We start from the raw sequence: 13,392 nt of genomic DNA, 5'->3' as shown, positions 1-13,392 counted from the left end.
TTTCAATTAAAAACTTGGCCAAAAGTAAATGTCATGAGTTTTTATTTACATTTTTTTTAGGAAAAACAGTATTGTTCTTCCCCAAAACTAACAATTTTACTGGCAGATAATGAACATTAGAAAGCATTTAAATGTGAAATGACTTAATTTCAAAAAGCTACAATGGTTTTTAATTCAAATCCCCCCAAAATGTTTATTAATATACCCATGAGCATTGTCAAAAAACTTTTTTAAAATAATTTAAATAACGCCTAAACACAATCCGTTTTTGGACACTTGTTTTTTAAATGGTAAAAACCATCATTGTTTACAAACATGATTTTACAAGACCTAGTTGATTGAAAATATTTTATTTACATAAAAAAGGCTTTTTGGAGCGCTAAAAAAATGGATAAAGTTTCCTAAATGTCCTTATTTTGGTTTGAATTATTAGTGAAACGCATAGCACTTTTTTGGGATTTTTTCATATCCCGCTACGCAAATATAGTGGCAATTTATTTTTACAGTTATGGGAATGAAAAAATTATTTTTTTAAAGTCCTTGTCCCACAGTTTTCATATAAATTTATTTTTTTAATTCTATAAATTAGACTTGTGTACTCCTATTTCCATTCACAATTGGGCGAGCCCACTCTACAAAATCGTCTATTAAAACTGGCCATGCTCCTGGAAAAAAAGGATAAAAGTAACAAACACGTCTTTGTATCTTATCACATTAATATACCTTCTTCGTCATAATTGCTCATATCATCGGCAATCATATTGCTGAAGTCTAAAAGTAGATTCCACGTGTCTTTAGGGATGGACCTTTTATGGTGCTCCTGAAAGTAAGTAGAATTATAATTACACAGTTAATACAGTTAATAGCATATCCTGGGTAAATTCTTACTTGCAAAAACTGACACCAGAGATCTAAGAATTTAAACCTTCCTGATAACACAATATTCCAATAAGCTATGGCCATATCTAGATCTATCAATGATGAAAAATTATATGAACATTTTCATCTATTTGATTTTTTATGGTAAAAACAAATAAAATACCTAAGCCCTTTTGACCAGGATTTTTTGCATAATTGAAGGTGAAATTGTAAAAATCTTTCAACCTTAATGGATCTTTTAGTTCCGCTTCCAGAGAAGGTAGTTTTTGTTTTAATTTGTCTACCGAATCACAGCTGAAATTAATGATTTGGATTTTAATAATGGAAACTTTGATGGTTATTGGTTGTTTCTCACCCTAATTCTGTCATTCCATTCACAAATTCATCTCTAGAGAATTCACACTGAATACACGCTTTAAATTTCCAAGCTATAATTAACACTAGTCGGCTATCGGGTGCCAAGTTGAGGTCATCGAGAAACCTCATAATGCCATCAGCTGTGATTTTGTCTACCTCGTGGGAGTCTTAAAGGAACAATTGTTTTGATGGTAATTAGAATGGAAATTTTCTATTTCCAGATAAATCATAAATGGGTTACTGGTACTATTTTTAAGGAAGTAAATAGATATTATTTAAGCCTTGGGTATAAAGGGTTCAGAACGCAGTGTGTAATTTTGACAGAAGTTTTGGGCATTCGTTATACCTCTGTATCTGCAAAATAGCTGTTCCAAACGTTTTTTATCGACGGCTAACTTTGGTTCGCGAAAATATAAGTCTGGGTTTTGGAAATAGTTGTCAGACGCCACATCTAATTTCCATTCATGTTGTGTTAGGCAGTATATTGCAGTTTTTTCTCCCGTTTGTGTGAAGGCAATGAATTGCTTTACTTTGTCTTTTTGTGACGACTTCAACTTGTGCTACAAACGAAGACACACGTTTTAGCTTTCAAATTGCAAAATTAATTTTATTTTCATATTAAAGTTTCATTATGCTTACCATTGTTTTTATTATTTACCAGAAAACAGCGAAAACACTGACACCGACCTCCACCATTACTAATATTTACGTCAATATAACATTAGCCAATAGCGTGACGAGAACAGGTCTGCCAATTGATGGGCTTAGGCATTGGCTTACAATAACGAAATTAACCTCGAATTTAAAACTTTAACTTATTGAAAGGCACAATAAAGTAATAACAACGACTATATTTTTCATTTACCAATTTTCGAATATGGATAGGAGATTTTGGAAAAATGAAAACACGCAGGAAAGACACACCTTCTTCAAAAAGACATCATTAAACAGCTGATTATAATTTATAAGTTTACGAAGTTATGTGTATTCTAACAATCATTGGGTTCTACACGGCCAGTTTCGAGCAAACGTTTTCGTAGTGTTGAGTGCAAGAGGTCGGTAGTGTTGTAGCTCCATACAACTTACGCTAAGTGACAGTCTCAGTCTGTGCTTGAACTATTAAAAACCTTGAAGGGACAGCTGTTATTTTCTTTGGTTTATGCCATTGAGTTGGGAATAACTCAATGGTTTATGCTGTAAACTCATTGGAAGTTGTCTTTCCCCGTTTTCCCGCCAAAATTGTTTTGCGCTACGCTTTTCGCGCGTTTTTAGTTTTTCGTAATCGTTACCCTTAACAGTAATTATTTTTAATTTTAATTTCATTAAACCCAACGAGTTTTGCGTTGCACCAATATGGCTTACAAAAGTAAATCTAGAGATTACGCACAAGATAAAGGTTTGTATATTATGATTTTTTCTACAAATATTAATTTATATTTGTCGTAAGACTTGGACACTTTACAGATAAAATTAAAAGCTTCCTATCCGAATTTTACGTTCAAGATGATAAAGGCAAAAAGGAATTTGTGTATGCTAAACAAATGGTAAATATTAACCATATTAACAGATCTACTGTTTAATTTTAATTTTTGCTGTCTAATTTTAATTTTTGCTTTGTTTACGCTTATTTGAGTAATTTTTGTTCTGTTCTTGCTGAGCTCCACCACGGAGCCGCTCTGTTCCAAAAGAGTGTATTTTTATACGGCAATAAATAACCTATAACCTATTTCATGTCTATCTGTGAACTAATAAGAAGGTATGTTTTAGATGAAGGTGGCTCATAGGGAACAAGTAGAATTAACAATTGAACTTGATGACGTTACTGAATATGATTCTGAGCTAGCCGAAGCCATTCAAGACAATGGCAGACGATATACAAATCTGTTTTCTGATGCTATTTACGACATGCTTCCTGATTACAAAGAGAAAGAAATCATTGCCAAAGATTCTTTAGATGTCTACATCGAACACCGTCTTCTTATGGAAGCCCGACAAAGGCAACCTGGAGATGTGCGTGATATAAGGCATAAATATCCTCCTGAACTCCTACGAAGATAGTAAATGCCTTAAATGATTTTATGTTTATTTGCAAATATATTTCAATTAATGGTCTTTATCTCTAGCGAAGTAGGATTTAAAGCTACAAACACCCAAAAACACTATTCTGTACGTCAAGTTAAGGCCGAACATATTGGAAAAGTTATTTCAGTTAAAGGCATTGTTACGAGAGCCACAGATGTAAAACCAATTATGGTCGTTGCAACATACACTTGTGATCAATGTGGGGCTGAAACTTACCAACCTGTTACCAGTCCAATTTTCATGCCTCTCTTAATGTGTCCCAGCGAAGACTGCATGGTTAATAAATCTGGAGGAAGGCTGTTCTTACAAACTAGGGGATCAAAATTTGTCCGATTTCAAGAATTGAAGATTCAAGAACATGTACAATATTATCCCGCTTAATTTAATTTTTAAGCAGATTTAATCCTTTGTTATCTTTATCAGGGTGACCAAGTTCCAATTGGCCACATTCCTAGAGCCATGACAGTTTATGCCAAAGGAGAAATGACTCGATTAGCACAACCAGGAGACCACATATGCATCACTGGGATATATTTACCCATCATGAAGAGTGGATTTAAGCAATTATTCTCCGGGCTCTTATCCGATACATTCCTAGAAGCACAAGTATTTAAATCTAAATGCTATATGTTATAGATTCTGACATCTAAAATATTTTTCCCTTTAGAAAATATATAAAATGAATAAAACGGAAGACGATGTACTAATGGATGAAGAATTATCTGAGGAAGAAGTTAAAAAATTAATGGGTAAAATCTTTATTTTTCAATTACTAGCTAAATTTATTAATTTCCATTTATTTCATTCAGAGGAAGACTTCTACGATAAACTGGCTTTGAGTATCGCACCTGAAATATATGGACATGAGGATATTAAAAAAGCCTTGCTGCTACTTCTTGTAGGAGGTGTGGACCGCGAGAGAAAAGGCACCAAAATCAGGGGAAATATTAACGTCTGCCTAATGGGTGATCCTGGTGTGGCCAAATCTCAATTATTGTCATTCATTGATCGTTTGGCTCCAAGATGTAAGTTGAAATATAAAATTAAAGTCGTGTAGTTTAAAAGACTTAAAGAGTGTAAGTTTTCCAGGTCAGTACACCACAGGAAGAGGATCTTCCGGAGTTGGTCTAACAGCGGCAGTCATGAAGGACCCTTTAACTGGAGAAATGACTTTAGAAGGAGGTGCTCTCGTCTTGGCTGACCAGGGAATCTGCTGTATTGATGAGTTTGATAAAATGATGGATGGTGACCGAACTGCCATCTACGAAGTTATGGAACAACAAACTATCTCTATTGCCAAAGCTGGAATAATGACTTCTTTAAATGCTCGTGTTTCTATTTTGGCCGCTGCCAATCCCGCGTATGGACGTTATAACCCCAAACGAAGCATCGAACAGAATATTCAGCTTCCAGCTGCCTTGTTATCTCGTTTTGACATTTTATGGCTCATTCAAGATAAGCCCGATAAAGAGAACGATTTAAGGTAGGGATGGTTTTATGTAGATTATAATGTTATAATTAATTATGGTATTGTTTCATAGGCTCGCCCAACATATCACTTACGTCCATCAGCACAACATTGAACCACCGACTCTAGTGAAACCTTTGGATATGAAGCTTATGCGTCGTTACCTGTCTCTTTGCAAAAGACACGATCCCCAAGTGCCTGACAGTCTCAGTGACTTTATCGTTGGAGCTTATGTGGAGTTGAGGAAGGAATCCAGAAATAGTGTAGACAAAACTTTTACCTCCATTCGTAATTTGCTGGCTATTCTAAGGTTGGCCACTGCGCTGGTAATAATTTTTAAACCTCAGTTGTTGTTTATGGGACAGACGTGTTCATATTTGTTTTGATTTTATAGGCAAGGCTAAGGTTATCAGATATGGTTGAGAAGGATGATGTAGTTGAAGCTCTGCGGCTCATTGAAATGTCCAAAGATTCGTTGAATCAAGTGCATGAGCATACGGCAACGGGAAGGTAAGTTATGATTAGGGATGTGCGAGTCCTCTTTTTATGGTTTAGAGTAGAGTATAGAGACCAATTTCCGAGTTCTCATTCGAGTCCTTAAGAATTAGTTAGTCTTAACCGTACGGAACCACTTCTAACTTCTAAAAGTCTCATAGTAGTTTAAGTAAATTAAAAGTCTTAACTTCTTAAGACTATTATAAGAAACTAAAGTCCTATAACCAGCACAAAGGAAAGTCCTCTATTCACTGCAGAGTGCAGAAATCAAAACCAAAACTAAAGTTTTAGAAGTAGCCGGCATAAGAACCATAAAAAATAAAAGAACTCCCACAGCGTGGTTACTGGGTATCTCTTGGTGGTGAGCCGTTGAATGAAACTACGTGTTAAAAAAATTAGTAAAAAAAAAACTAACTCCTTCGTCTCGTCAAAAAATAAAGGACTCTGGAATATTTATTAACTCTAGTCCACTTTGAGTAATTTTTAAGCCTTGGGCAAAGAACTCAGATACTCCTAGGAGTAATATATTAAGACGTCTCGAGTACTCGACTCTAGATAAGTACTCGCACAGGCCTAGTTATGATCCAAGGTGATCAGTTTGAAAAGTAGTTATGTAGTCTTAAAACTATAATCAAAACTGAAATAATTAAGGCCCTAAAAATTATCCTTCTTTTGCGTTTTAACAGGAAGCAAACAGTTGTTGATCAGATTTATTCAGTCATTCGAGAGATGATGACAGAAGGTGACACTCGAACCTTAAAAATGGTTGATATCAAAGAACACTGCACTATGAAAGGTTATAAACCAAACCAAGTGGATGAAGCTATTGAATCCTACGAGGAATTAAACATTTGGCAAGTTAATCAGGCCAAAACTAAACTAACGTTAGTATAAATTTGCATTACTGTTATTTTATATTTCGTATTTTTTAAATAAACAGGCCACTCATTTATTTTTAAACATTTTAATTCACATTTTTGAAATTAACATTAGTTCAAGGTCATATTATCTCAAAAATAATAAAGGATTATAATTAAAATAGGATCTATCAATCAACAACATTTGTAAATTTTTATAAACTACTATAGAAAACTTTGTTTTTGTTCAATGCAAACTTGCCAAATATTCTTTGACTTGAGGATAAATTTCATTTGTACTGCTCCCTTTAAATTCTCGGAGGAAGCCTTCTTTTAGATAGTGATTTATAAGGGGAGCCATATTAGCTTCAAATAGTTTTAATCTCTTGAGCACCACGTCAGGCTTATCATCGTCTCGTTGAGTGAGTGGTTCACCAGTATGGTCATCGATAAAAGGAACTTTGGGTGGGTTGAAATCGGTATTGTATACGCGACCACTTGGGGTATGAATCCAGCGTTGCTTAAGTCGTTCAATAATAACATCAAATGGTACGTTCAGGCTTAGGACACCTGTTAATTGAACCCGTTTAGATAGCCATTCTGCTTGTTGAATGTTTCGAGGGAACCCATCTAATAGCCAAGCGTTATTTTGAAGCTTTTCGATTTCTTCATCAACTAATTTAATAACGAGTGAGTCAGGAACTAAAGATCCGCGTGATATGTATGATTTGGCTTCTTTTCCAAGAGCTGTGTCACTTTCAATGTGCTTTCTTAGCGTGTCTCCAGTAGCCAAATATTTCATTTTAAAGTCTCTTACTATGCGTTCTGAAATGGATCCTTTCCCGGATCCTGGAGCGCCCATTATGACGAATCTTAAAGCGTTTAAGCCCGGCTGAGTGCTTATTTTAACCATAATTAAAACAAAAAAAAGAAACAAATTCATATAAGCGAAGCTACGCCGGCGAGTGATGTAATTCTCTTTTAGGGTTGCGTAAACAGATGTCGCTACTTTTTTACAGTTATTTTCCCCGCGATTTTCAGAAGCACTTCTAAGTTGGCCGTGGTTTTATCATGATTATTTTTTTTATCTCCGATGCTCTTCGCGTTTGCAAGAAAATAATTTAAAATATAGATAAAAACGGACTTATCCTGTGCAAAGGAGTTATTACTTGGTCTGTTTAATAAATGATTTCAATAGTTTTACCATTGACTATAGTATTACCACGGCCAACTTTGATTTCTCGCGCATCTCTCGCGCTACAGCGGCCATCTCATTCGCTGACGTTTCTTTGTTAACCTATGAGCAAAAGATGTGTATGACGTCAGCGCCCCTAGCGGATTATTATTTTTAGTATAGTTTTTACATTGAAGACAATATAACAACCGAGCGTGGCGCTGACCTCCTACACATTATAGTACAGTTTATAGGGGGAAAATCCTTGCTCGTGGAATTTCGACGAATGTGTTGGCCGTAGTAGCGCGAACAGCGCGTGATCAAAGTTGGCCGTGGTATTACACGTCGTCGAGTCGTTTCCTTAAACCAAAGACCACGTAACACGCATTACTTTGTTTTTGCTTTAAAGAGTTATTTTAATTCTACGGTGATATCTATTATATCACGGCAATTTTTATATTATAAGTATTCGAGAAGATATCAACTTTCTCACTCTTTCAAATATTTAAATAAATGCCCTACAAAAAGTTTTATGGTTTTTGATTTCAGTCGACTTAAAATAATATGTTAGTGAAAATTTCTAATTACAACCATTCAGTCTTCACCATAGATATAGGAAACGTATATAAAGGTCTAGATAAAATATTTCAAAGGGAGTGAATACCGAGGTGACAGCTAGCAGAAACGCGTAATTTCTGCAGGCTATCCTTATAAGGCGCTATCTATCGGTAAGAAAGCTCGTGCTATCGTCGCGAGAGCCATTGTCTCCTGCTTAAAAATTATACTAAAAGTCAAAAACAGATGGTGTATAAAGACTACAGCCTGCGGAAAGGTCAAGTACTTAGTACTAAAATGCTAAGAGAGCTCGCGCTCTTGGTCACGTGCCTTCCTCGGTGTCTGCTAGGTGTCAATTCCGTATTTTATGTTAGGCTTAGACGCCCCGAAATTTATCTAGACCTTTATATACATTTCTTATATCTATGGTCTTCACAATGATGAAGCGTTGCCAGATCCCGAAAATTACATAAAATTACCAAGGCCGGAAAATTATCGATTTCAGAAGAAAAATTATAATCGTAAGTTTGAAAATTTATATTTTGTCGAACTATAATAATATTAACATATGTAACATAATTAGTTATAAGTATGCCACTAGCTCTATTTCTGCACTGAAAGTTTGTTTCACGGATTCTACGTCTGATAAACCAAAGATAATTTAAACTCGTACCCTAGATTCGAATACTGAGAGCTTTCCCATTGAAGGTTTTGTTACGAAGCGTTTACCCTTTTCCGGCACGTGACCTCAGAAAAATCGGGCTCCATCGGTTGCGGTAAGGCGCAAACCATTCTCTGACGGACTGCCGTCTAGCCCCTGACGACATACTACATCTGGCAGCAAAATGAATTTTCCTTCCATTTCTCAATTATAAATTGAGGAAGCAGTTTGTCAATGACGTCAGAGACTGGTCAATGTGACCAGCCACCAGGCCTCATACTTTAATATTATAAACTGGTCATGACCAGCACGTATTTTGAAAAACTTTTTGCAATATTGCCAGATCTTGTGAACTCTGACCATATGTTAATTATCGATATTGAATTCATAGAAATGGAGTATAAGATTTCTATGATTGAATTACTACAGTACTATTGAAATAAACTGGTCAATATGACCAGTGGACCACCAAAAATGAAATTAACTGGGCTTTAATCGAAGATGCGTCCTACCAAATATTTTAATATTTTTCTGGTAGTCCTGGCTTTGTATTCTACGCTATTAAACACACATTCAAGTTTTGACCTTACTTCTACCACAAGTAACCCAATAAGTATTACGCTTCCAATTACGCGTTGTAACCTGGCCACCTGTTTAAAGGCATTAAAAGTCGCTAGCTGACTTGGGCCTAAGGTGGTGCCTTGCGTAATAGCCTAGCTGATTATTATTATTGTTTTAATGCTAATTGTTTTACCGAACCTTTTTTCGACACAGACACTCTCGCACAGCTCCAACTTGGACTAGCAACTGGACTTAGTAGAATATTATGGTCCTTGGCAGCAGTTTATTTCGGCTTGACACTATGGGGCCAGTGGCGTAACGACAACGTTTGCCCCCCCCCCCGCAGGATATCAAAAGGGCCCTTTTTAAAAAAAACTTTTTTATTGGTTATCAAGCAATAGTACAATTTTCGTAGCAAAAAATAATTCTTAAGATTAAGACGAAAGGGCCCCCTATTTTGGGAAAATGTCATGCCCCCCCCCCACCCCGCGGTCACGGGCTTGAAACCGCCTTCCTACGCATTGTAACCCGGCCACCTGAATTAATGGATTTAAAAGTCGCTTGATGCCTTAGGCTCAAGGTGGTGCCTTGGGTATCAGCCTAGCTGATTATTATTATGTTACTTACGCTTCTAGTAGCGTATCTATTATTCATTCGTCTTCATAGACGAACAACTTTATTTCAGCTGAGGACTAGCTAGTAGCTTATCAGTCTCTCTGTCATTACTTTGATGGCGATAAATAATATCGTGCTTTAGGTCTCAAAGTTCAAGTACCTTAGCAAACGAAAGCAGTGTTTATAACAATTTGCCATTATTTCGCCGAAGTAAGCGATATTTTCACTTTAGAAAGCTTTTCAATTTGGCCTCAATCAAAATTTAGCTGGCGAAGGAGATTCCTCGACGTCGGTAGCTGGAAGTTATTCATAGCGGCTAGTGCGTTTGCGGACATAATCTGGTCGATAATTTTTACATATGTCAACGTCGTTTCTAGCTCCTCTAAATGTTGATCTTTTTATTTCACTTCTTTCCGTCGTTTGAGACAAGAAACATTTGATATTGTAATGTAAAAGTTATTTTTCTTTATCTGTATCTAAAAAGAAAATTTTTACAAATTCTGCCCCTTTAAAATCGTCTTCCCTGCCACTTCCATAAATCCAAAAGAGACTCCAGGAGTCAGGACTGCGTCAAAATTCTAAGAATTTTTCCGTTGATAGTGAGAATTCTCACTTCTCAAAATGTTGACGGTCCTTCTCACAGGAGGTGACGTAATCTCTTCTCACGAGTTCTCTTGAGAAGAGTGAGAATGCCGAGCATTCTCACTTGGTCCAAAAGGGCGGGAAATTATAAATAAAAATGCCAGTTAATATTCTAGTCAGATTAATTGGTGCTGAAGAAAATTTGTGTGGACGAAAATTAATTTTAGAGAATACAGAATGGTAAGTTAATATCCGATGAAATCTTCTTTTTAAATTATAAATCAATTATATTGTCGTGAAATTGTGTAAAAATAATATTTATTGTCAAAGATTTACTTTACATCGTTCGTGAGATTCTGGTAAGCCGCCATCTTTAAAAGAAGCTTTTTACATTTGACGCTTTATAGCGAGTTCTCACGGAGAGGAAAATTCTCACGAAGAACTCAGAATTCCTTCTTAGAATTTTAACGCACCCCAGGATAGCTATTCTCTCCAAAACGCGTCATCTCAACGTAAGCCTCCCGACAACTAGCACCACCTTTTGGAAGATAGTGGCGAACGCAGATTTACGTCACTTTGTGTACAACTTACGTCACAGGACTTTTTAAACCAACGAAAACCGATATTAAAAACAAGCTGGGTATTGTACCCAAATCCAGTTCATCCATTTACAGGTTAAGGTGACGACAATTCTAGCACGTGGAGAGGTACGGGATAGCCGCCATGATAGCAGTTCTGGAAAATCTTTTATTTGTCTATGCTTCAACCATCGACAAATTCTTCAACCCACTTATGCAAAATTCCGGCCCAAATCAATCTCGTATTTCCCTCTCATCCCTACTCCTTCGTGCTTCGGATGATTTTACTCGAATTTTGCGTCCTCCATGCACTATCGCCATCTATATCAAAAATGTACAATGAACTTATACAAAAAAAATCATAAAGTAGGGAGATGGTTTTCAGCCTTTATCGCTATTATCAGGTTAGATGACTAACATGTAGATCGTGAACTCTGTATTTACGGTTAAATAATAGATGTAATAAATTGCATTTAATGATGTTATAAAAGATGACCAATGCCATGAATATACCATTAATAATTTTTTTTTCTGTTAGCCTTTTCGGTTCACCCTTAATGATGGAAAGAAGAAACCAAAAATAAATAAAAAACTATTTCATCTAATGGACAATTCCGCCCAACAATTACTTATCGCCAAAATTAAAAAAAAAAGGTTGCCCCAACGCAATTACGTTAAACTCTTTTGCGGGGATCCTTTTATAAAATTAAACTCACGCGAGCTTGGGGTTGTTTAAAGTTTCACTTTTATTTATTAATATTTAATATTTTAAGTATAAAATTAAACGGGTGCCCTGTTCAAAAGCGAGTGACGTAACGATCGATCGACCAATGAAAGAGGCGGGAATATTGCAGACGACGTGGAGTCTGTGCCAGCGCCGACGGGGAAAGCAAGCGGCGACGGGGGGGAAACGAGAGGAGAAGATTTTTTGCGTCTCTCGGCGGCCGGGCCGAGGATTAGTCCGTTTGGAAAAGCGACCGAAACCGGTTGTTCGAATCGGCTCTGTCGTTTATAACAGCCCAGAACTCAACCGCTTTCCGTGCAGATTTAAGTTTAAAGGAAAAGTGCTTTCGGTTTATAAATTAAGTCAAATTCTTGGGAATACGTCGCGCGGTAAGAGAGAATAAACAAAGGCTTGATGTTTCTTGCTCGGTTTATTTTCGATGCCGTAAAAACATCATCGGACGAATACGGGTTCTTTCGGGATAATTTTCGGTAGCGGCGCGTTTCAAAAGGTCCTTCGTGTCTCTCTTCGTCACCCCTCCGCGAGAGTCCGGATGCTGCGACATAAATTTTTTGTACGGTAGATTGTTTTCGTCTCTCCAAGCTTCTGGAGCATCCCATCTGCCGGATCGCCGCTATTTCGCCGGTAATTGAAAGAAATATCAGCGTAAACGATGAAACCGACGAAGATGACGAACGCGAACGCGTCGCTGTTCTCTTTATTGTGCGCGGTATTTTTGGTGTCAATTTCCGCGAGCCCTTTGGAGACGACCGCCAACAACGGAACGGACCTAACGACTCATCCTCAACCTTCGGCCGCCGCGGCAGTCCAAGGCCCGTCGCCCGTTTCGTGCCACGAGGTTAGGCAGATTTTCGCCATGAAACAAATCGGATCCGCTCAGCTGGTACCCACCACGCATATTAATGGTAAATGACGCGTTTTATAAACGTATTATCACCCGTGAAGCGCGCCTTCTTTCGAAACAAATTGGCTTTAACGTTTATTTAGGCATATATTTCTCTGGAAAATAATAACAACAGATTTGTATTTGTCAAATATTTGCGTCTAAGATAGCGACAGGCTCACGCGGAAAACGCTCTTTCGGTGCGATAATAAATTTCCCGAAGCTTAGGGAGGCCCTAATCCTGGTAATATATTATTTTCGCGTATCTCGCTGTATTATTTAGTGGCTTTATCTCGCCGTTTTTCCTACATTTGGAGTGTCCTACTTAACACACTAGCCACCCTAGCTCGCATTTTTCGCACCCTGTGATTGTTATCGACTCCTAAAAAGTAATTGTTATCGGAGTTTCTAGTTCCAGAGTAAAAAAAAATTATTATTTTTTGGCCCGGAGAGGGGGAACTTTTATTTTTGCGTCTACGTCTTTCGTACTCAAAATTTGGGGCTAAACACTAACATTATCATTAAATTAATTTAGTTTCGGCGTGAAGGATTGGTTTTTCACACAATGAAGGTTTTGTTTATATTATTTTCACTATATAATTAACATACACTTGAAGGCTCTTAAGCGCGCGAATAAAAGTTGTCTAAACATTTTGAAAAACGGTTGCGACAGGAGTAGGCTGAAACTAGGCCATGGCAGCTTATTATGTCAGAGTTAAATGATTTCCCTTTCAGAAATTATTGACGTTTGAAACCAAATTTTCTTTTTCTTACATTTCAAAATTTAAATCTTTTCTCTCATTAATTCATATTAAATTAAATTAAATTATTAGTGACAAAATTTTAATTTCTACTCACAAAAAGAATAAATTTCGGACTTTAGTTTGGACCCTGAATTTC

At 36.7% G+C, this 13,392-nt stretch overlaps 4 protein-coding genes and 1 long non-coding RNA gene across 5 annotated transcripts in view; 3 read left to right on the top strand and 2 right to left on the bottom strand.

Moving 5' to 3' along the window:
- Positions 1 to 368: 368 nt before the first annotated feature.
- SCCRO (defective in cullin neddylation 1 domain containing SCCRO) lies at positions 369 to 2,065 on the bottom strand. The gene is made up of 7 exons (XM_090170237.1): positions 1,876 to 2,065; positions 1,583 to 1,796; positions 1,235 to 1,403; positions 1,043 to 1,173; positions 889 to 971; positions 724 to 820; positions 369 to 665 (listed from the first exon to the last, which is right to left on the bottom strand). Exons 1-7 carry the CDS (start codon positions 1,876 to 1,878, stop codon positions 586 to 588), a joined length of 777 nt encoding a protein of 258 aa, XP_090026363.1. The 5' UTR covers positions 1,879 to 2,065; the 3' UTR covers positions 369 to 585.
- Positions 726 to 1,589, top strand: LOC149953170 (uncharacterized). Its single transcript, XR_016480077.1, has 3 exons — positions 726 to 826; positions 1,272 to 1,427; positions 1,494 to 1,589. It is a non-coding gene; the product is annotated as an uncharacterized LOC149953170 (long non-coding RNA).
- Positions 2,066 to 2,468: 403 nt separating the features above from the next.
- Mcm7 (minichromosome maintenance 7) lies at positions 2,469 to 6,241 on the top strand. The gene is made up of 11 exons (XM_090168772.1): positions 2,469 to 2,632; positions 2,701 to 2,780; positions 3,004 to 3,293; positions 3,360 to 3,678; positions 3,742 to 3,924; positions 3,986 to 4,067; positions 4,128 to 4,343; positions 4,408 to 4,801; positions 4,860 to 5,112; positions 5,181 to 5,296; positions 5,968 to 6,241. The coding sequence occupies exons 1-11, from the start codon at positions 2,590 to 2,592 to the stop codon at positions 6,173 to 6,175; spliced, it is 2,184 nt and encodes a 727-aa protein (XP_090024898.1). The 5' UTR covers positions 2,469 to 2,589; the 3' UTR covers positions 6,176 to 6,241.
- On the bottom strand, positions 6,230 to 7,181 carry Ak3 (Adenylate kinase 3). The gene has a single exon (XM_090168773.1). The coding sequence runs from the start codon at positions 7,079 to 7,081 to the stop codon at positions 6,386 to 6,388; it is 696 nt and encodes a 231-aa protein (XP_090024899.1). The 5' UTR covers positions 7,082 to 7,181; the 3' UTR covers positions 6,230 to 6,385.
- A 4,545-nt stretch (positions 7,182 to 11,726) lies between these two features.
- The window catches only part of dally (division abnormally delayed protein), a 184,744-nt gene continuing 183,078 nt past the window's right edge, over positions 11,727 to 13,392 (top strand). The window contains exon 1 of the mRNA XM_090168777.1: positions 11,727 to 12,514. Within this exon, the coding sequence (XP_090024903.1) occupies positions 12,262 to 12,514 (253 nt within the window). The 5' untranslated portion in view covers positions 11,727 to 12,261. The remainder of the gene's footprint in view (positions 12,515 to 13,392) is intronic.

Source organism: Leiobunum rupestre, chromosome 3 (genome assembly GCF_980474605.1).
Source record: "Leiobunum rupestre chromosome 3, qqLeiRupe1.1.hap1, whole genome shotgun sequence".
In the NCBI taxonomy this organism is placed as follows: Eukaryota; Metazoa; Arthropoda; class Arachnida; order Opiliones; family Sclerosomatidae; genus Leiobunum; species Leiobunum rupestre.
Note: the sequence above shows the minus strand (reverse complement) of the source record. Positions and strands in the feature narration are given on the sequence as shown.